At 36.9% G+C, this 20503-nt stretch overlaps 1 protein-coding gene and 1 pseudogene across 6 annotated transcripts in view; one reads left to right on the top strand and one right to left on the bottom strand.

Moving 5' to 3' along the window:
* ZNF451 (zinc finger protein 451) overlaps positions 1-20503 on the bottom strand; it is a 138410-nt gene that overhangs the window by 8281 nt on the left and 109626 nt on the right. For 4 of the 6 annotated variants that reach the window (XM_059178328.1, XM_059178326.1, XM_059178330.1 and 1 more), the window contains 4 exons: positions 15067-15210; positions 13859-13989; positions 12325-12511; positions 3762-3830 (listed from right to left, as the gene is read on the bottom strand). In XM_059178328.1, coding sequence (XP_059034311.1) covers positions 3762-3830; positions 12325-12511; positions 13859-13989; positions 15067-15210 — 531 coding nt within the window. Of the gene's footprint in view, positions 1-3761; positions 3831-8254; positions 8306-12324; positions 12512-13858; positions 13990-15066; positions 15211-20503 lie in introns of all 6 variants that reach the window. The other 2 variants (XR_009354765.1, XM_059178331.1) reach the window with 2 other exon arrangements.
* LOC131834134 (large ribosomal subunit protein eL31-like) lies at positions 713-1345 on the top strand (annotated as a pseudogene).

The following is a 20503-nucleotide window of genomic DNA, read 5'->3' as shown; positions in this document are numbered from 1 at the left end:
TACTTACACATGAATCGTGCCCCATCATTTTAAGATTATGAATCTGGAGGCAAACTACTCAAGGTTTAGAAGACTTGTTATGATTAGAGTCTTCTCTTTTACCCTGTTCTTTAAACTGGCAACAATATGTTTTACTATTTATAAGATTAAGTATATGATGACTGCTATTATCTGAAGAAACTCTTAGGCAAATCACTGACATTTATAGAAAGATGGTTTTGCAATGGCAACCACCCACATAATGATGGTCTTTTTTCTTTTTTAGTGGATTGAGTGAAGATACCTCTAAGTAGCCATTCTCCAGAACAGGCCTTAGATGCAGAGAACAGTGAATAATAGTAATGATGATGATTAAAATCACAACAGCAGCAGCAGCAACCAATACATGTACAGTTTACCATGTACCAAATTATTCTAGTAAGACAGGTATACTAGTATTCCAAGTTTTTAAAATGAAGAAACTGACACACAGTGAAGTTAAATGACTTGACCAACATTACATAACTCATAAGTAGCAGAGCTAGGTTTTAACTAAGACAGTCTGAGTCCAAAGTCTGCACTCTATATCACCACACTATGTGTCCTCTATTTCCCCTGTCCAGTATACAAAATAGATTACAGAGGATCTTTATGATTGGCATGGGTAGTCAGAGTCTGATATTAGTCTACAGAGAAAAAAAAAGAATGAAACAAATCATGGTGGTGGGAGGGGAGGGGAGATAAGGGAAATAACCCTTCCTCAAGGCAAGAGTCACAGGCAGATTTATCCTGCCTTTTGCTACCATTTGTCAGGCATTTACGTGTTGTGTTGGGGAAGGAAAGAATGAAAAGAGACTTAAGTTATTTAGCTTTCCAACCAGGGCCCAGCAGAATGGCTTCTGCGAAGAAGGGTGGAGAGAAGAGCTGTTGTGCCATTGATGAGGAAGTGACCAGATAATACACCATCAACATTCACAATTGCATCAACGGAATGTGTTTCAAGAAGCGTGTCCTCTGGGCACTCAAAGAGATCCAGAAATTTGCCCTGAAGGAGATGGGAACTCCAGATGTGCACATTGACACCTGGCTCAACAAAGATGTCTGGGCCAAAGGAATAAGGAATGTTCCTACCATATCCATGTGTGGTTGTCCAGAAAACGTAACGAGGATAAGATTCACCAAACAAGTTCTACACACTGGTCACCTATGACCCTGTCACCAATTTCAAAAATCTACAGACAGTTAATATGGATGAGAACTAATCACTGATTGTCAAATAAAGGTATAAAACTGGGGGAAAAAAATTAAACTTTTTTGAGTTTTGCTATTAGGTTTGGACTAAAATATCACTTTGCTTTCATGCTGTAGGGTCAATAAAATCACCCACTCTTCTCCCAGCCAAATTGCCTCTATCTTAATTTCTATGATTCAGCTATAGAGAAGTGGGTCCTGGTAGCTCTAACATGTTCGGAGTTTGTTACAAGTTTACTCTTCAACAAACAATTATTTAGGGCTAAACACTATGTGCTAAGTGGTATTGAAACGAAAAAAACAACAAACAATCTTACTTCTACAGGAGATAAGACAGAAAATTTTTAAATCTACTTGATATGGTACAGAGGGAGCCTTGTGAATGCAGTAGTTAACTCTCTCTAAGATGGTAAATCTAGTACTGACCACCCAAAAATGTCTACAAAATGTCAGTTCTCTATGGTTCAACCTAAGAGATGATATTTGAGCTAGTTCTTACTGGGTGAAAGGGGAAAAAGAAGGGCATCAGAGGAACTGTGGAAGAGTCCTATCCCTTAACTTACATGGAACACTGTGTGTTTCTCAAACTTATTTATATAAAGCATCCAAAAATAAAGCATCTAACACTTTGATTTCTCAAGTTGATTTTTCCTACCTCATGATAACTGGTTAAAAGTTTAGAGAATCTTTTCTTGAATTCTTTATAGTAATCCTTTTGCCAATCTAAAGAATCACAAAAATGTAGAAACTCTTCAAATCATAAAATAACCATAGATACAAAATGTTAGAAACTCTGGTGCACATTGCATTATACTTATCTCAGATTTCCTGGGTTAGCTAGGAACCATAAAAACTGTGAAGGCTTCCAAGAGTGGTTATTTAAAAGTTATGATTTTGGGGGCACCTGGGTGGCTCAAAGGTTAAAGCCTCTGCCTTCGGCTCATGATCCCAGGGTCCTGGGATAGAGCCCTGCATCGGGCTCTCTGCTCAAGAGGGAGCCTACTTTCCTCTCACTCTCTGCCTGCTTCTCGGCCTACTTGTGATCTCTGTCAAATAAATAAATAAAATCTTAAAAAAAAAAAGTTATGATTTTGTGTGGCACCTTCCATGGGATTAGTCATGAGTGGCAAATAAAGGTTGCCAAGTCTATTGCTTAGATGCTCAAGTTGCCAAGTCTACTGCTTAGATGGTATTTAACTTTTAGTGGCCTTGATAAACAACTTAGGGGGCATGTTATTTATTTATTTAGGTTTTATTTACTGAGAGAAAGTGTATTAGCATGAGCAAGAGGAGAGACAGAGGGTGAAACAGACTCCCTGTCCAGTAGGCAGACCAACACAATACTTGATCCTACAACCCTGCGATCACGGCCTAAGCTAAAGACAGTCACTTAGGAAGGCAGATGCTTAACTGATGGAGCCACCTAGGTGCCTCCCACCCCCCCCCCTTTTTTTTTTTTAACTCACAAAAGTTCTTTCACTTGTTTAACTCATTATTATGTGGCTACTAAGCAGTGAGCTAGATCTTGAAAAACCATGTTGGGAAAACAAGTTGGTCAAAAAACTTGCTTCCAATTAGGCTGCAGATTTACTGCCAACTTTGTTTAACCACTGAATTTTGGCTATAAGAAAGAAAGATTAGAATTTTCTACTTCATTGAGTGGATGAATAAATTTCACTGCCAGATTCAAATTCCCAAACGCCTAATAACACAGGGCTTTAGTATGCTCTTAATTAAACTAATTACATTATGTGAGCGATCAAGCAAATACACAGAAAAGGAATCAGCTGGGCCATTTTGTCTATACTTGTTAAGCTACATTTTCCTCCCTATTTTCTAGTCTCCCCATTCCCACTCTCAAATATCCAACAACAAATACATTACTGGAATGTGTATTAAGGCTTCTACTGTTGTTCTTTAATGTTAAAGGTGCCAGTATAATGGTTTCAATTCTTCAGTGAAACTTAAACTAGTCTCAGAAATCATTTTTTTGCCCCCATGGTTATTAAAAAGCAGTCTGTTATGCAAAAACAAAAGTGAATAAATGGACATACAACATAATCAAATAGTAGTACAGCCAGTAAATAACTTGATGTGAGGTTAAGACAAAAGTTCTTTTTAACCTTTGGGAGAAAATAGCTTTTCCTTTAAGAAGGAACAAAAAAATTAATTTATAGAAACAGTCCATTAATATTCACATATAAGTGCTTGTTTTCATAACTCTACTGCTTAACTTTTAATACTCTTAATTTAATACTACTCAAAATAAAGAAAAATTTGGAAACCAAAACCTTCTCCTAGCCCAGGTTTTGCAAACTTTTTCTGGAAAGGGTCAGAAAATATTTTAGGCTTTTGCCTCTAACTCCTCTTATACGGGAAAATGCAAACTCTCCTTTAAACAAGGAAACAATGTTTTTGAAATTCTGGGGTAGGAGGGAGTAGGTGAAGATGAAGAGCAGGCAAGACAGGGAGCAATTAAAAAAACACACAGATATAGTCAAAGAGAAAAAGGATTAACTTCATTAGGTTACCTTCTGTGGATCTCAATTCTTCTTCTATTGAAGTATTTTTTATACCCAGGTTATCATCACTGTCACATTCTGTAAGGCAGAATCAATAAATGCAAATGTATTTCCGAAAAAGTTATTGTGCCCTAACTTACTTATTCTCAAACAATATTTTTGATGACTTCATCCATACCCAAGCTTACTAATTACAATTCATTAGTATTATACCATTTTCCTTGTAGGTTTGCTTTTTAAAAGTGCTTACCAAATACTACTTAAAACAAGTGGGGGGGGAGCTAATAAAATAAGTCAATTCAATTTTAGCTCTATACTCAAACTACTTGAAAAATTCATTTTAGCACACTGTTGATTAAATTCAAAATTCTATTATTTTAAAAAACTGGAAATTAAGAAAAGCTAGTTTGCTTGTTTAAATCTAGCAAATAAATTCCAAAGTTTAATTTGCATGAAATCATCTTAGAAATTTTTAAGAACGGTAAGATAAAACTCTTATTTTGAAAATCATGCATTCATTGCTATAGAGACCACAGGTTTAAGTCAGCAATGCCTCTTCGTGGCATAAACTCACTCACCTGACATCTTATATATTTTCATATTGAAAGACCTAAATCTATAAAAACAACATTGACTAACCAGGTATTGCAAAAGTCACTTAAAATTTTGAATCGGTGACCAAATACTGGATTTATCACTTTAACTACATTTAAGTCAATATATATATACCATAGTAAGTGAATCAGGGTTTAAAAAACTGAATATAAGTCATATGGACATATTTGATTCTGTGGAACATGTGTAAAAATTCAAATATACATTTAAAAATTAAAGATTTTTTAAGTGTTTATAATGTTTATAAACGAAAACCACTTATTTCATTTATATTTCTTTGCTGCAAAAATTTGTTTTAAGTCATCTTTTTGCCTTTTTGGTTTTTTGTTTTTTATAATGTTATATATATATTTTTGTTTTTTATAATGTTATATAATGAATTCAAGTATTTCAAGCAATGTTTTAGGGGAATAAAACATTGCGCTGACAATTTGAAGAACAACAAATTAAGCCTTAAAACATTAGGAATAAAAGAGAAAGTACCCAAGGTTCCTGTTATTATAATTCAAAGTTAGTGCCAGTCAAAAGTAGCATGTCTTAACTGGACTAAACAATTCATCATTGCATACAAGGCCTAAGGCAAAACTGTAGGTTTGAATCACAAAGATCATCATGATTTTCAGTTGCAAAAATTAAGAATGGTTTCCTTTCCCTCAAACAGTAGCACCCTGTAGAGCAGAGAAAATCAAGAATATTCTTTCCTATTTTCATTACCTTAAAAAGAATCCTATCATATAGATTTTCAGGATGGGGCCCAAAGTGACAACCTATAGATAGTATCATTAACAGGCTGAAGAAACAACAGGCAGACAGACTTTTAAAATTAAGTTCAACAATTATTTTATATAATGCCTCCTGGACAGAGCATATTTTCACAGCATAGCTAATCTTTTATATTCAGTATTAAAGATGGCTTTAAAAATTTGTGTAATTGGTATAGCTCTACGGATACCAACCATACTTAAGGCTTCCTTCCACCCATTCATTCCAAAATGAAGACATAAAGTAAAGAGATTTGACAAAGTCCTAGGTCCCGTCATGTCAAGGAAAAAAAAAATTCTCTTAAAGTATAGTAAAATCTGTTTTCAGTTTGAATTCACTAACTCATAACAGCCTCTGTTCAAGTTCATCCTTGCAATACCAAAGAAAAAATACTCTAGGTAAGTTAATACTTTACATAAAGCTGCAAGGAAGATTTTTAACTACTACAGAATATAAGCAACTTTTTAAAAACACACAAAACTGTTTTTAAAAAGAAAATTTTACATAAATCAAGTCAACGTTCTTCAACTAAGTTAGAAGATCGGGCTAAGTTCTGTTGTTTATTTAAGCACCCACAGAATTTTTCATGTAAGCAATTGTCACCAATGATCTCATAAAAAATGGTAATGTAGAAATTCAGTCACAGAAAAGTGAGGCTGAGATAGGCGCTTCTTTTATTATGAGATGAAAGAGAATTTAGTTCATTGTGCTGACCACTTTCCTTACCTATGTTTAATATAGAATCAGCAATATCAGAACCCATAATCAAATCTTTTTATTTTCTGCCCCTCCCATGCATCTTTAAATGTTATTTAAAAAACAAACAAAAAAAAACAAACAAAAACCAAATTCTTATATTTGGTATCTTTACACAAACTCTGCAATGTCATTACACTGCAGCAAAAAGTCTCTCATATTTTTCAAGGAAATGGTTAGAATCAATGATTCACATTCTCTACATCATAAAATCAGACATTTTTGTCAGTAAAAGCCTCAGCCTTAGCAGAAAATACTGATAAAAAGAAAAATACTTGCAGATAACTTATCTTAACCTTTTTGGACCTCTGCTCCCTCATCTATGAAATGGGATAACCTAACACATCCTACCTCAAAGTGTTGCACAGAGAAATAATGTGAAAGTTATTCTTTAAACATGTTTTTAAACATCTTCAAATACTACAAATATAAAAAGTAGCTAGCAGGGTGGTTGGCACATTATAGGCCTTCAATAAAGATTAGTTCCTTTTTTGGGGAGTCTGGTTGGCTCAGTCGGTTAAGGTTCTGTCTCTTGATTTTGGCTCAGGTCATGATCTCAGGGTTGTGAGATGGGAGTTCTGCCTCGCCCCTGACTCAGCTCTGGGCATGGAGTCTGCTTTAGATTTTCTCTCTCCCTCTGCCCCTCCCCCTTCCCTCTTTAAAAAAAAAAAAGTTTCCCTTTTATTTTTTGATCTTTTAAAAAGTAGGATTCACGCCCAACCTGGAGCCCAACACACGGCCTAAAATCACGACCCTGAGATCAAGACCTGAGCTGAAATTGAGCTGGATGCTTAACCAACTGAGCTGCCCAGGAGCACCTCCCTGTCTCGTCTTTAAAATACTCTTAAGATTTTATTTATTTATTAAAGAGAGAGAGGGAAAGTGGGAGAGAGGGTGTGAGAGCATGCAGGGGGTAGGGGTAGGAACAGAAGGGAAGGAGATGGAGAAGCAGACTCCATACTTAGTGAGGCGCCAACTTGGGGCTGGATTCCATGATCCTGAGATTATGGCCTGAACTAAAACCTGGAGTTGGTAGTTCAACCAACTAAGCCACTTGGGCACCTCTCTTCTTTAAAACAAAAATTTTAAGTGACAAGTTATATCCACATCTTTGGAATATGACTCTTGAGTTAGAATGACATATATATTTGTGAATAAAATGTAAAAGGTCCAAAAGAAGAGAAACTCTACCTGGCTCCTCTGATTAGAATTACTAGAAAGGATGCTAGAAAGTATCTTGACAAGTTTTAAAATGGGGAGATGTACACTGTAACACAGAAGTAATGAAGGATAAGGGGGACAAAGGTGTAAGTTAAGGACAAATTAATAGATGTTTTAATATTTCTGTAGGGTTTTATACATTTATCATAGTTGTAATAAAAATGCTCGTGCTGGAATCCTGATGCTTAGGAGGAGAGAGAATTTTTATACTGCAAAAGCCATGACACATTCAATCTCAAATTTAGTCTAAAGGCTTACTTTGGGGGCACCTGGATGGCTCAGTGGGTTAAAGCCTCTGCCTTCAGCTCAGGTCATGATCCCAGGGTCCTGGGATCGAGCCCTGCATTGGGCGCTCTGCTTAGCAGGGAGCCTGCTTCCTCCTCTCTCTCTCTCTCTCTGCCTGCCTCTCTGCCTACTTGTGATCTCTGTCAAATAAACAAAATCTTAAAAAAATAAAAATAAAAATAAAGGCTTACTTTGCTGCAGAAAGTAAATGTTTATCCTAAGTCAGAGATCTAAAAAAGGCACCAGTAGTAAAGCTACTTGGCTGTTCCCTCCATGCCAAGCAAAAAAGTAACACCTTATGGCCAACTGACTGGACATTCATATATAAAATCAGCCTCTCTGAATCTCTTTATCTTTACTGAGATAAACACCTCCTGAAAAAACCTTCAAATTAACTGAAAAACTGGCAATGACTAAAAATAAGATATCACATAATCACTGATTCTCAGTAATTCCTCCTTGTTTATATTGGAAGCGCCAGTTTAATATCACTTTTTGGTCCAAATAATGGAAAATTTCTGAAACGTTAGAAAGAAATAAGAGGTTCAGGGACGCTGGGTGGCTCAGTCAGTTAAGCATCTGCCCTCAGCTCAGGTCGTGATCCCATGGTGCTGGAATTGAGTCTCACGTCTAGCTTCTTGCTCAGTGGGGAGCCTGCTTCTCCCTCTGCCTGCTGCTCCCCCTGCTTGTGCACACGCTCTCTCTGACAAATAAAATCTTTTAAAATATTTAAAAAAAAAAAAAGAAGAGGTTCAAACTTCTATCATTTCTCTATGCTACTGAGATTTTAAAAAACTGGAAAATCAGCACTGTCTCTAAATCAATGATTAATGTAAGAGAACTTCTCACTGGATGTTACTTACAGTATGAACTTTTGTAGTATCATAGAGTTTTGTGGTATGGTAATCAGGAGCCTTGGGACCACAAGTTGCATGTGATATTGTATATACATGTTCATTTTTGAGGAAAGAAGCATAGAAAGTTTTTGTCAGATTCTCAAAATGGTCCACTGATTCATACCCCAAACCACACAGCCTTAGGAAACTGGTTGTTAGATATCCTAAGATAGGAAGGCTGTGCTAATAAGCTAAAAGGAAGGAGTTATTCTGGCATTCTTACAGAAACAATGTGTATTTGTGGACATTGAGAAATCTTCTAAGTCCCAAAATATATCAAGTATCATTTCTAAGAAAGCACTATTATTCAGGCGCCTGGGTGCTCAGTGGGTTAAACCGCTGCCTTCCGCTCGGATCATGATCTCAGGGTCCTGAAATCGAGTCCCACATCGGGCTCTCTGCTCAGCAGGGAGCCTGCTTCCTCCTCTCTCTCTCTCTGCCTGCCTCTCTGCCTACTTGTGATCTCTCTCTGTTGAATAAATAAATAAATAATCTATAATTTAAAAAAAAACTATTATTCTACTATTTACAAAGCCATTTGTAGGGAAAGTGATGGAATAAAGTCATCCAAGGACTGCTCTTTGATTTTCTCATTACAAAGTTCATGACTAGGCAATCTGATGTCTTTTTTTTTTTTTTAAGATTTTATTTATTTACTTGACAGAGAGAGATAACAAATAGGCAGAGAGGTAGGCAGAGGCGGGGGGTGGGGTGGGGGTGGGGAAGTAGGATCCCTGCTTGAGCAGAGAGCCCAAATGACCTGAGCCGAAGGCAGAGGCTTAACCCACTGAGCCACCCAGGGGCCCTGGCAATCTGATGTCTTTAAGTCTTCCATGAGGAAAAAAAAATTGTCTTAAACTGAATCTGAACATACTGTGATTCAGTAAGACTTATTTTTTTGAATTTTAGAATTAGTTACAAAAGCATCTTCAAATCTAGGTGTAAATGAAATATCATGATTTAAGGACTGTACCCATCTCTGGCACTTCGTTTGGATAATTCCCATTACTTTAAGAAATGTAGTGGCTATAGCACATGAAAAGATGCTCAACATCACTAATCATTAGGGAAATGGAAATGAAAACCACAATGAGATACCACTTCACACCCATCAGGATGGCTATCATCAAAAACAAACAAAACAGGGGCGCCTGGGTGGCTCAGTTGTTAAGTGTCTGCCTTCTGCTCAGGTCATGATCCCAAGATCCTGGGATCAAGCCCTGTGTTGGGCTCCCTGCTCAGTGGGAAGCCTGCTTCTCCCTCTCCCACTCCCCCTGCTTATGTTCCCTCTCTCGCTATGTCTCTCTCTGTCAAAAAAATAAAATCTTAAAACAACCAACCAAACAAAACCTAGAAAATAGCAAGTGTTAGCAAAGTGTTTTTCTACATCTTTGCTGGAACCCTTGTACACTCTTGGTAAAGTGTACAAGGTAGGGTACATCCCCACACTCTTGGTAGGGATGTAAAATGATACAGTCTCTATGGAAAACAGTATGGAAATTCCTCAAAAAAAAACAAAACAAAACAAACAGAACTAGCTTATGATCCAGCTATTCCACTTCTGGTTATATACTCAAAAGATATAAAAGCAGTGTCTCGAAGAAATATTTATACACCTATATTCAAAAATGCATTATTCACAATAGCTAAAAACATGGGTATAATGCCAAGTACCCATCGACAGACAAATGGATAAGCAAAATAGAGTCTATACATATAATGGACTATTATTCAGCCTTTTTAAAAAGGAAGGAAACTCTGACCTTTGCTAGAACATGGATGAATCTTGAGGACATTATGCTAAGTGAAACAGGCCAGCCAGAAAGAGATAAGTGCTGTATGATTTCATCTGTATGAAGTACTTAGTCAAATTTCTATAGAATGGTGTTTTTCCAGGTGTAAAGAAAATGGTAGTGGAGAATTACTGTTTAATGGATATAAAGTTTCAGTTTGCAAGATGAAAAGAGCTCTGAAAATGGTTATGGTGATGGCTGCACAAGATGTAAATATAGGTAACACCACTGAAGTACATACTTCAGAATGGTTAATTAAGATGATAAATCTTATGTTCTGTATATTTTACCACAATAAAAACTACTGGAAAGAAAAACTAAGGAAAAATAAAAAGCAGTGGCTTGGAATACTTTTACGGTAGTAATAATAAAAATAGCTACTACTTATTGAGCACCCACAGTACTTTTACATACTGTGCTAGATACCTTATACATATCACTAATTCTTACAACTTTATAGATATAAAAAGTGAGGGTCTGAAAAAGTTGACTAACTTGCCTGAAATCACACAGTGAAGAAGCAGCAAAGATAGCCTTGAACCCAAAGCCCATGCCATTCTTTATGTACTGTACGACCTCTGCATTTCACAAAAATTCAGAATAAGGTACACAGGTGTCCCCCAAAAGCAATAAATTCAAAAGGCACTGAATATGAATGAATAATTAAAACAACACCTAGTGCACAGGGGTATTCAGAGGGGAACAATCAGTATGTAACAATAACCTGTATCTTACCTCCAACTCTAATGTACCCATACAGACCTACTTATATGCAGCTCTCATTCCAAATAAAGTTGGTAAGAGAAGCAAATCCATAATAGGTTTCACAGTGACAATTACAAAAGAGATGTTCCCCAAAGCAGCAGCATAGGAGATGGAAAAAATGGTTGGCCTTGGGTGGCAAAGATAAAAATTTAAGTATTTTTCAGGATATTAAGTAGATGTTGTTAAGGACTGGGGACAGGATGTCAAAAGAGTAAAAGAAAAAGGGATTAAAAATAAAAAGCAACAACCAAAGATAAGCAAATAGATGACAACAAAAATTACAGAATAGGAAGATAAAATTCAGTACTAAAACATGATATAAATATGCAAAAGAGTCAATTTTCCTTTAAAGAGCAGAGTTGGCCTAGTAGATTAATGAGTCCTAATTTTGCAGAAGTAAATTCATCTATTGTAATTCAGTGATGACAGTGAAATTCTTCAGAATGGGTATTCAAACTGTGGCTCCAAAAATACTCAAAGAAAAAAAAGATAGGAGAGTTGGAAAACTTAGAGCATGTAGTAAAGATGCCAAAAACAGATTTTCATTGATGTCATTCATCAATATCTCCAAATCTCAGCCATGGCTGCAAACCATGAGGATACTTAAAAATTTGTTTTCTTCTACCCACATTTATTTCAGAAATCATGAAAAAAACTCATCTGAATCCCTAGAATTACATCCTTTCTTAAATACTTGTTAATGAAACTGAACATAAGCATATTCTTTCACTGAACAATATCAGAAAGTCAGAGAAGGAAGTGTAAATCCTGGGAATAGGACAGGAGGTACCTACTCCTCCCAAGGAATTAAGATCTCTCAGGACTTCATTTTTGTTCCTGTCAACCTCTTAAAATCATCTTTTTTTTTTTTTTTTGCCATATTATTATATATAGCTTTCTAGTTTCACCTATAAGCAATTAGCTTTCTGAATAAGTGAAGATGAGCTTGGTATTTTACAAGTAGTGAAAATCTGGATTCTGAGCTTTGCAAAATTGCACTAATGTATTTCAAATCACAAACATATATTTTATATACATGAATACAGATTTTATCTAATAGGTCAGAAAAGGCTCCAGAGGGGTGCCTGGGTGGCTCAGTGGATTGGGCCTCTGCCTTCTGTTCAGGTCATGATCCCAGGGTCCTGGGAACAAGCCCCACATCAGGCTCTCTGCTCAGCGGGAAGCCTGCTTCCCCCTCTTTCTCTCTGCTTGCCTCTCTGCCTACTTACGATCTCTCTCTGTCAAATAAATAAATAAAATCTTAAAAAAAAGAAAGAAAAGAAAGAAAGAAAAGGCTCCAGAAAATTCTAAACCCTAAAAAATAAGAGAAAAGGAAAAAATAAGTAAGAGAGAAGTAGGAGAGCACGATGCTTTAGTGAGCAGCCAATAAGTTCACTAGTGGACAGCAGTTTATTGGTTTCTCTCAGCAGTGAAGTCTCCTCCTCTTGGGCGGTTTGCACTGTGACTGCAGCTGCGTACCTTTGGTGGTATCAGATATGCTATTTAACAAGGCACACATCATATCTCCCTCTAAATGGTGAGGGTTTAGTATATGTGCTGGCCTCTGGGTCTTCTTAAATTGATTCTCTAGCTCCAGAAAACCTTGATCTCCTGAGAGGATGGTGAAAGGGATTTGCTTGGGTAGTTGTTCATCTAGACGGCCAGCCTAAGGTGGAATAAAATACATGTGTTGACAGAAATCAGTACTTGAGGTTTAAATTAAGTTACATCTATTTCAGAATGAACACATACCTAAAAAGGTATATTTACTTATTTTAAGATTTTATTACTTTTTAAAAATGAATCTGTACACCCAGTGTGGCGCTCAAACTCAACCCTGAGATCAGATCAAGTGTTGCATGTTCCACTGATTAAGCCAGCCAAGCACCCCAACAAAGGTATATTTAGCTTGTGTTCTAGCTCCCACCAAAGTATAAAGATCTCCCTCATAAATAAATGAAATATGCAATGTTTAATCAAATGTAGCCATCAATATCAATGCCAGATATTTTATATGCCACCAAGAAAGTAAAACAAACAAACAAACATAAACCTGGAATGCTATAAGGGCTACACACTTAATCTAAGGGTAAATAAGAAATAAATTTGCCACAGAGAAAGGGTAAGCAAGGTAATTTGCATAACTCAATCTCAGCACTGATAAAGGGAAAAGGAAATGTCTTATGGTTTAAAGCGTAAGCAGCAGCTAATAAGTTTGCAGAGGGGACACCTGGCTGCTCAGTCAGTAGAGCATGTGACTTTTGGCCTTGGAGTCATGAGTTAGAGCCCCATGTTGGGTGTAGAGATTACTTAAATAAATAAAAAACTTAATGGGTGCCTGAATTGCTCAGTTGGTTAAGGGTCCAACTCTTGGTTTCGGCTGAAATAGATGACCTCAGGGTTGTGAGACAGCTCCACAATGGGCTTGAAGCCTGCTTAAGATTCTCTTTCCCACCCTTTCCACTTGTCCCTCCCCACTCTCTAAACAAACAAACAAAACAAACTTTTAAAAACATACACAAAAATACCAAAAACCAAATTTGCTGAGTAAATTCATGCTATCAGTGTGACACATAAATCCTTAAGCAGGTAATTTAATTTAAAATGGGTCTCAGGTTGGTAGCTTCTCTAGGTAACTGGCAGAGAGCGAAGCAAATGCAAACCACATCTAGGCCAATGGTGATTGTTAAGGTGCCTCCTAATTTCAGAGATGTTAAAACGTGAAAGTATCTTAGCATACATCAAGTATAATGTCATCTCTTGATCATCATTCTATAAATAGTTAAGGGTCTACAATGAGTAGCTGACAGTCTGCTAGGAATTGGGGAAAAACAGTAAATAAGTATAATATGAGTCCTTGCCCTCACTGTCATAGGTAGAACCTGATGTAGAAGGTTTTATGCAAAAATACAGCACCAAAATATACTCTATAGCATCATTATGATCCAAGTAGAAAAGATATTCCAAATGGGTCAAAGGTTCACACTAGATTTTGTATAAAACAATCACTCACATGCATACAGATGGCAAAATCAGCAGCATCTTTTCTTTTACTACAACGAGGATGAAGGAAGAAGCATCCAATCCTATTCAGGTAATTATAGATCTTACAGTTGTGTGGAGGCTTCCAATTGGTGTTTCCTCCTATTATTTTTAGAAAAGGCATATATGATAGTCAAACAAACAAACAAAAAGAACAGAATACTAGATACAACTGAAAGCTCAATCATAAAAAAACACACATTAGAAAAAAAACACACATTAGAGAAAACTTTTTCTAGAGAGTAGATTCTAGATTAGAATGCAGAACTCAATTCGAGTATGGGTTTCACCATTTTGTTGCTTTACAATCTTGGCAAAGTAGGATGACTTCAATCTGCCTATTCATCTGGAAACACATAGGTATATTAGTGAGAATCAAAAGCAGTGTGTGTGAAAAGTCTCTGAATGGTATAATTCTATAAAACCATATTAATGGTTTTTTAACAAATATGTCAGGGCTACTCAGTGGATAGAAATTATGGGCAATCAGCAAAGCTAAATTTACTAAAAGACTGTACTGGGTAACTTTATCCAGGTCAGTACATTCCTATCTTAAATTCAGTCCTCTTCTTTATATGTTTTTCCCTATCAAACATGAAGTTTATTGGATGTTCACTATACCAACTTCCTGTAAATCAAAGAAGTCTCTCTCCCTGTTTGGTCAATAGTTTGTAAAGAGATATTTAGATGAATGAACAGTAAGGATGAACTGAAGAGGCAATTATGACATGTTGAAAATCATACTAGTTCTGTAGCCATGAGGCCCAATCAAGTTCAAAGGCTAACTCTACTATTTATTAGTTTTATATTTTGGAAAAAAATAAACTTTTCAGCATACTTCCTTATAGTTTAAAAGGGAGATAAATATAATAATCAGTAAGCATGGATTAATACCAAGCATAGTACCTCGCACATTGCCAGTGTTAAATAAAGGCTTTTTCAATATATATCTATAGAGTCACAAACTTTAGGTCACCAAAGAGAGTTCACAGTGACCACAGAGAAATGTGAAGAGAAAAATATTCTAGCAGAGTAGCTATAATGCAAAGTGACAATATTCTATCTATGTCTGTATGTTTTAATCAAGGAGGTTCAAGAGCAGTCCTTTAAATGTGAAACATACTCTAAAGGAAAAAAGAGAGAGGGTGTCATCTCAAATGTTTTCTTTATCAACCATACCTTGAAAACCCCAAATAAATGTTCCTTGGTTAAGATGCCCTGGTAGATGACCAAAAAAGTTTGACCAGTTATCAAAGTCTACAAAGACTATATGAGTCATGGTTCGCAGATAATCCAAATCTGGAAGCTCAACGACTTCTTCATCTGAGAAGAGAGAAACATTAACCTGAATTTGTTAAGAATTAACTAAAAACATTTTAATTGCTTAAGTTTAAAAGATATTAGAGAGGGGTGCCTGGGTTCTCAGTGGGTTAAAGCCTCTGCCTTCAGCTCAGGTCATGATCCCAGGGTCCTGGGATCGAGTCTCACATGGGGCTCTCTGCTCAGCAGGGAGCCTGCTTCCCCATCTCTCTCTGCCTGCCTCTCTGCCTACTTATGATTTCTGTCTGTCAAATAAATAAAATCTTAAAAAAAAAGATATTAGAGAATATACAAAAATGTTAATCTTGAACATTATTAATTTCTAAACCTTTTTTTTTTTAAGATTTTTTATTTATTTATTTGACAGAGAGAGATGACAAGCAGGCAGAGAGGCAGGCAGAGAGAGAGGAGGAAGCAAGCTCCCTGCTGAGTGGAGAGCCCGATGCGGGGCTCGATCCCAGGACCCTGGGATCATGACCCGAGCCGAAGGCAGCGGCTTAACCCACTGAGCCACCCAGGCGCCCCTAATTTCTAAACCTTTTAATGAAGTCCAAACTTGTACATGACATGGTATACTGACACCAGATAAAAAGTATTCTGAACATTTCAAAATTTTTATTATTCTTTCTATATATAAATGCCATTGACCCTAAAGCCTACCTTTCTTTCTCTAATTTTTAAAAAAAAAGACATATTTATTCAGTGTCATGATCAGACTATCACATTTAGCAATTAACAGCATGGGTATAAAAAAAATTCTGTATTAAAATCCTTTGTTGGAATGCTTTACCCCTTTCCATAGAACAAAAACTAAAATAACCTGTTATACAATCAGTCTCAAATACAGTCCTCAAGTTTTTTGCCCATACACATGAGTATTGTCTAGAACATGTCCTCTTGGGATGCTGGGGTGGCTCAGTCGTAAAGTGTCTGTCTTGGGTTGCATCGGGCTCCCTGCTCAGCAGGAAGCCTTTTTCTGCCTCTCCCATTCCCCCTGCTTGTGTTTCTTCTCTCACTGTGTCTCTGTTAAATAAATAAAATCTTTTAAAAATAAAAATAATGTACTGGAGAGGCTTCTGGGTGGCTCAGTCGGTTAAGCATCTCACTTCGGCTCAGGTCACAATCCAAGAGTCCTGGGACAGAGTCCTGCAAGAGGCTCCTTGCTCAGCAGGGAGCCTGCTTTTAACTCTGCCTGCTGCTCCCCCTGCTTGTGTTTGCTCTGTCTCTCTCTCTCTCTGATAACTAAGTAAACAAATAAATAAATAAAATCTTAAAAAAAAAAAAAAAGTATTGGAAGACCTAAAAGACAAAATTTTGAATAACCAAAAACTTATACCATCCATCAAAATAAAATTTCAAGGTTATCTGAAGAATGTCTCCTCCCCTGCCGCCCCAGCCATATGTTTGTTCTCTTCCCAATCTAGACTGATTTATTAGTAACCTGTTAAATGAAATAACCAACAACCCTGCTACCATAAAGTGCTGCAGAAGAGGTCCTGGTAGCATACCAGCACTTCCCACCATAAACAGATCTTTTTCTTGGTTCTCTTGGGTTCTTTCCTCTTCCACCATTTTCTAACTCTTGTTCTCCATCCCTTTCACTTCTTTCATACTTCTCTATTTTATAAGGCCTTGAAGATTCAACTGATTAGCAATGCCAACCTTAATATTTTCAATTATTTTTTAAAATGACTAGGTTTTACTCTGCCTTAACAGAGACTCCCTCAAATATACTACTGTTATTCCCTCCCATTTCTAAGCCACCCATTTTCTTTTATGTTTTCTTAATATTCTTATTAATTGTAGGGGCCCCTGGCTAGCTCAGTTGGTGGAGCATGTGACTCAATCTCAGAGTTCTAAATTTGAGCCCCACATTGGGTGTAGAAATTACTTAAAAAATTAAAAAAAAAAATTCTTAGTAACTGTAGATTTAGATACTACAATCATTACCAAACACAGATCAACATAGTTTCCCCAAAAAGTAACTGGAAAAACAAAAGTACAAGAGAACATAAAAACAGTGTAACTACTGCTTTATTGTCTGAAATAGAGCTGAATGGGTCAGTAGCAGCTCATATAACATTTCTTACATAAAGTGTGCCACGACTAAAGATGATACTGAGATCTACACATGCTATAGAGCAAGGCTATATAAACTCAGTAGTTCATAAAAACAGTTAATAAAAAAATTTTAGGGGTGCCTGGGTGGCACAGCTTAGTATCCGACTGTTGATTTTGGCTAAGGTCGTGATCTCAGGGTCATGAGATCAAGCCCCAAGTCGGGCTCTGTGCTGAGCATGGAGTTTACTTAACTTTCTCTTTCTCCCTCTCTCTCTGCCCCTCCCGCTCATGTGTGCTCTCGTTCTCTAAAATAAATAAATCTTTAAAAATAAAATCTTGGCCAAAATTTCATATATCACCATTTTCCCCGCTATATATTATATAATTTACAAGGACCTAATATTTGTTTAAAAGAATATACACTTAAAATTATACTTCTAGGGGCGCCTGGGTGGCTCAGTGGGTTAAAGCCTCTGCCTTTGGCTCAGGTCATGATCCCAGAGTCCTGGGATCGAGCCCTGCATTGGGCTCTCTGCTCAGCAGGGAGCCTGCTTCCTCCTCTCTCTCTGCCTGCTTCTCTGCCTACTTGTGATCTCTGTCTGTCAAATAAATACATAAAATATTTTAAAAAAAATTATACTTCTGGGTGCCTAGGTGGCTCAGTGGGTTAAAGCCTCTGCCTTCAGCTCAGGTCATGATCCCAGGGTTCTGGGATCGAGCCCCGCGTCAGGCCCTCTGCTCTGCAGGGAGCCTGCTTCCTCCCTTCTCTCTCTCTGGCTGCCTCTCTGCCTACTTGTGATCTCTCTGTGTCAAATAAATAAAATCTTAAAAAAAAATTATACTTCTAAACAAAATTAAAACATACTCTTCTGGCCTTACTTAGTCTTACCACTTGGTGCAAGAAGTAAAGTCTAGAATAAGTACAAAGGAATCTATACCCCAATTTTCTCCCTGGTTTCTTGCTACCATTTGTAACTCTTCTTTTTCTTTTTAAAAATATTTTATTTATTTATTTGAGAGAGAGAGAGAGAGAAAGAGACAGCACAAGCAGGGGAAGCAGCAGGCAAAGGGAGAGGGAAGGCAGACTCCTCTGAGCAGGGAGCCCTAACCCACTGAGCCACCCAGACACCCCTGTAACTCTACTTCTAATTGCCATTTAACTCTAAGTAATAGTTTTGCTTCCAAGAAAATCCTAAAAAAATATACAAATTCTTAAGTGATCTTTAAGATTTCTCATAGAATAAGGCCAAAATATGAGGATGTGGAGGAAAAGGAATCCTTATACACTATGGGTGGGAATGCAAACTGGTACAGCCACTGTAGAAAACACTATGGAGATTCCCTGAAAAATTAAAAAGTTAAATTAATTAAAGAGTTACCATATAATCCAGTAATTCTACTTCTCGGTAGTTACCCAAAGAATACAAAAATATAAATTCAAAAAGATATACACATCCCTTTGTTAAATGCAGCATTATTTAAATAGCCAAATTATGGACACAACCCAAGTGTCCACTGATAAATGAATGGATAAAGAAGATATGGTATGTATGTGCATTATATGTGTATGTGTGTGTGTGTGTGTGTGTGTGTAAACAGAATATTACTCTGCCATAAAAAGTAATGAAATCTTGCCACTTTCAACAACGTGGATGGATCTAGAGGGTATAATGCTAGAAAAACAAATACCACAGGATTCAGTCACGTGGAATTTAAGAAATAAAGGAAAAAAAGGACAACAAAAAACCATTTTCTTGGGGTGCCTGGGTGGCTCAGTTGTTAAGCGTCTGCCTCTGACTCAGGTCATGATCCCAGAGTCCTGGGACTGAGCCCTCATTGGACCTCCTGCTCCACAGGAAACCTGCTTCTCCCTCTCCACTCCCTCTGCTTATGTTCCCTTTCTCACTATTTCTCTCTCTGTCAAATAAATAAATAAAATCTTAAACAAAACAAAAAACCAGATTCTTAAATATAGAGAACTGGTGATTACCAGGGGAATATACACTTAAAATTATACTTCTAAACGAAATTGGTGGATGGGGGGATGGATGAAATAGCTGAAGGGCTTAAGAGTACACTTTATTAGAGTGCTCAGTGGGTTAAGCCTCTCCTTTCGGTTCAGGTCATGATCTCAGGGTCCTGGGATCAAGTCCCACATCGAGCTCCCTACTCAGCAGGGAGCCTGCTTCCCCCCCTTTCTCTGCCTGCCTCTCTCCCTACTTGTGATCTCTGCCTGTCAAATAAATAAAATCTTAAAAAAAAAGTACACTTTATCATAGTAAGCACTACTACATAGAATTGGGGAATCATTAATACTGTACACCTGAAACTAATATGTTAACTACAGTGAAATAAACATTTTTTAAAATAAAATAAAAAAAGAATTAGCCAACAACAAATGAATAAAGTCAAAATAGAAACAAAAAGAATTCACTTGATTTATCTTTTTTTTTTTTTAAAGATTTTATTTATTTGACAGAGAGAGACAGAGATCACAAGTATCAGAGAAGCAGAGAGAGGGAGGGGGAAGCAGGCTCCCCGCTGAGCAGAGAGCCCAATGTGGGGATCAATCCCAGGACTCTGGGATCATGACTGGAGTTGAAGGCAGACACTTAACCGACTGAGCCACCCAGGTGCCCCTTGATTTATCTTTTTAATGAACCTAAATCTAAATGATAAGAAGAAACTAAATGTTCAGGATCACTTTCAAATCTTTCAGAAAGACTATCAATTTCCTTCATCTCTCAAAATTCCCATGCATTTTGTGAAAGAAAATGTTATCTTGAACACATTGTTTAAATCTAATAAATACTCGGGGCACCTAGGTGGCTCAGTCAGTTAAGTGTCTGCCTTCGGGCTCAGGTCATGATCCCAGGGTCCTGGGATCAAGCTCTCCATCTGGCTCCCTGCTTGGCGGGAAGCCTGCTTTTCTCCCTCTCCCACTCTCCCTGCTTGTGGTCCTCTGCCACTGTCTCTCTGTCAAATAAATACAATTTTACAAAAAAAAAAAAATTAAAAAAAAGCTAATATATACTCTTTGTCCCCATAAGTTTAGTTGAGTATTTAAATAAGAATATTTATTAATGTTTACGAATCACATCCATAAAAAGTGTACACACCACAGTAATTAACTGATCATCCTACCATGTTTCTTACTTCAAAACTGAATCATCATTAGCTTTCACAAAAATGATGGCTACAGTACATGTATGTTTCTCTACCAACATGTGAAATT

Source organism: Mustela lutreola, chromosome 6 (assembly GCF_030435805.1).
Source record: "Mustela lutreola isolate mMusLut2 chromosome 6, mMusLut2.pri, whole genome shotgun sequence".
Classification (NCBI taxonomy): domain Eukaryota; kingdom Metazoa; phylum Chordata; class Mammalia; order Carnivora; family Mustelidae; genus Mustela; species Mustela lutreola.
This window is presented reverse-complemented; position numbering and strand designations above follow the sequence as displayed.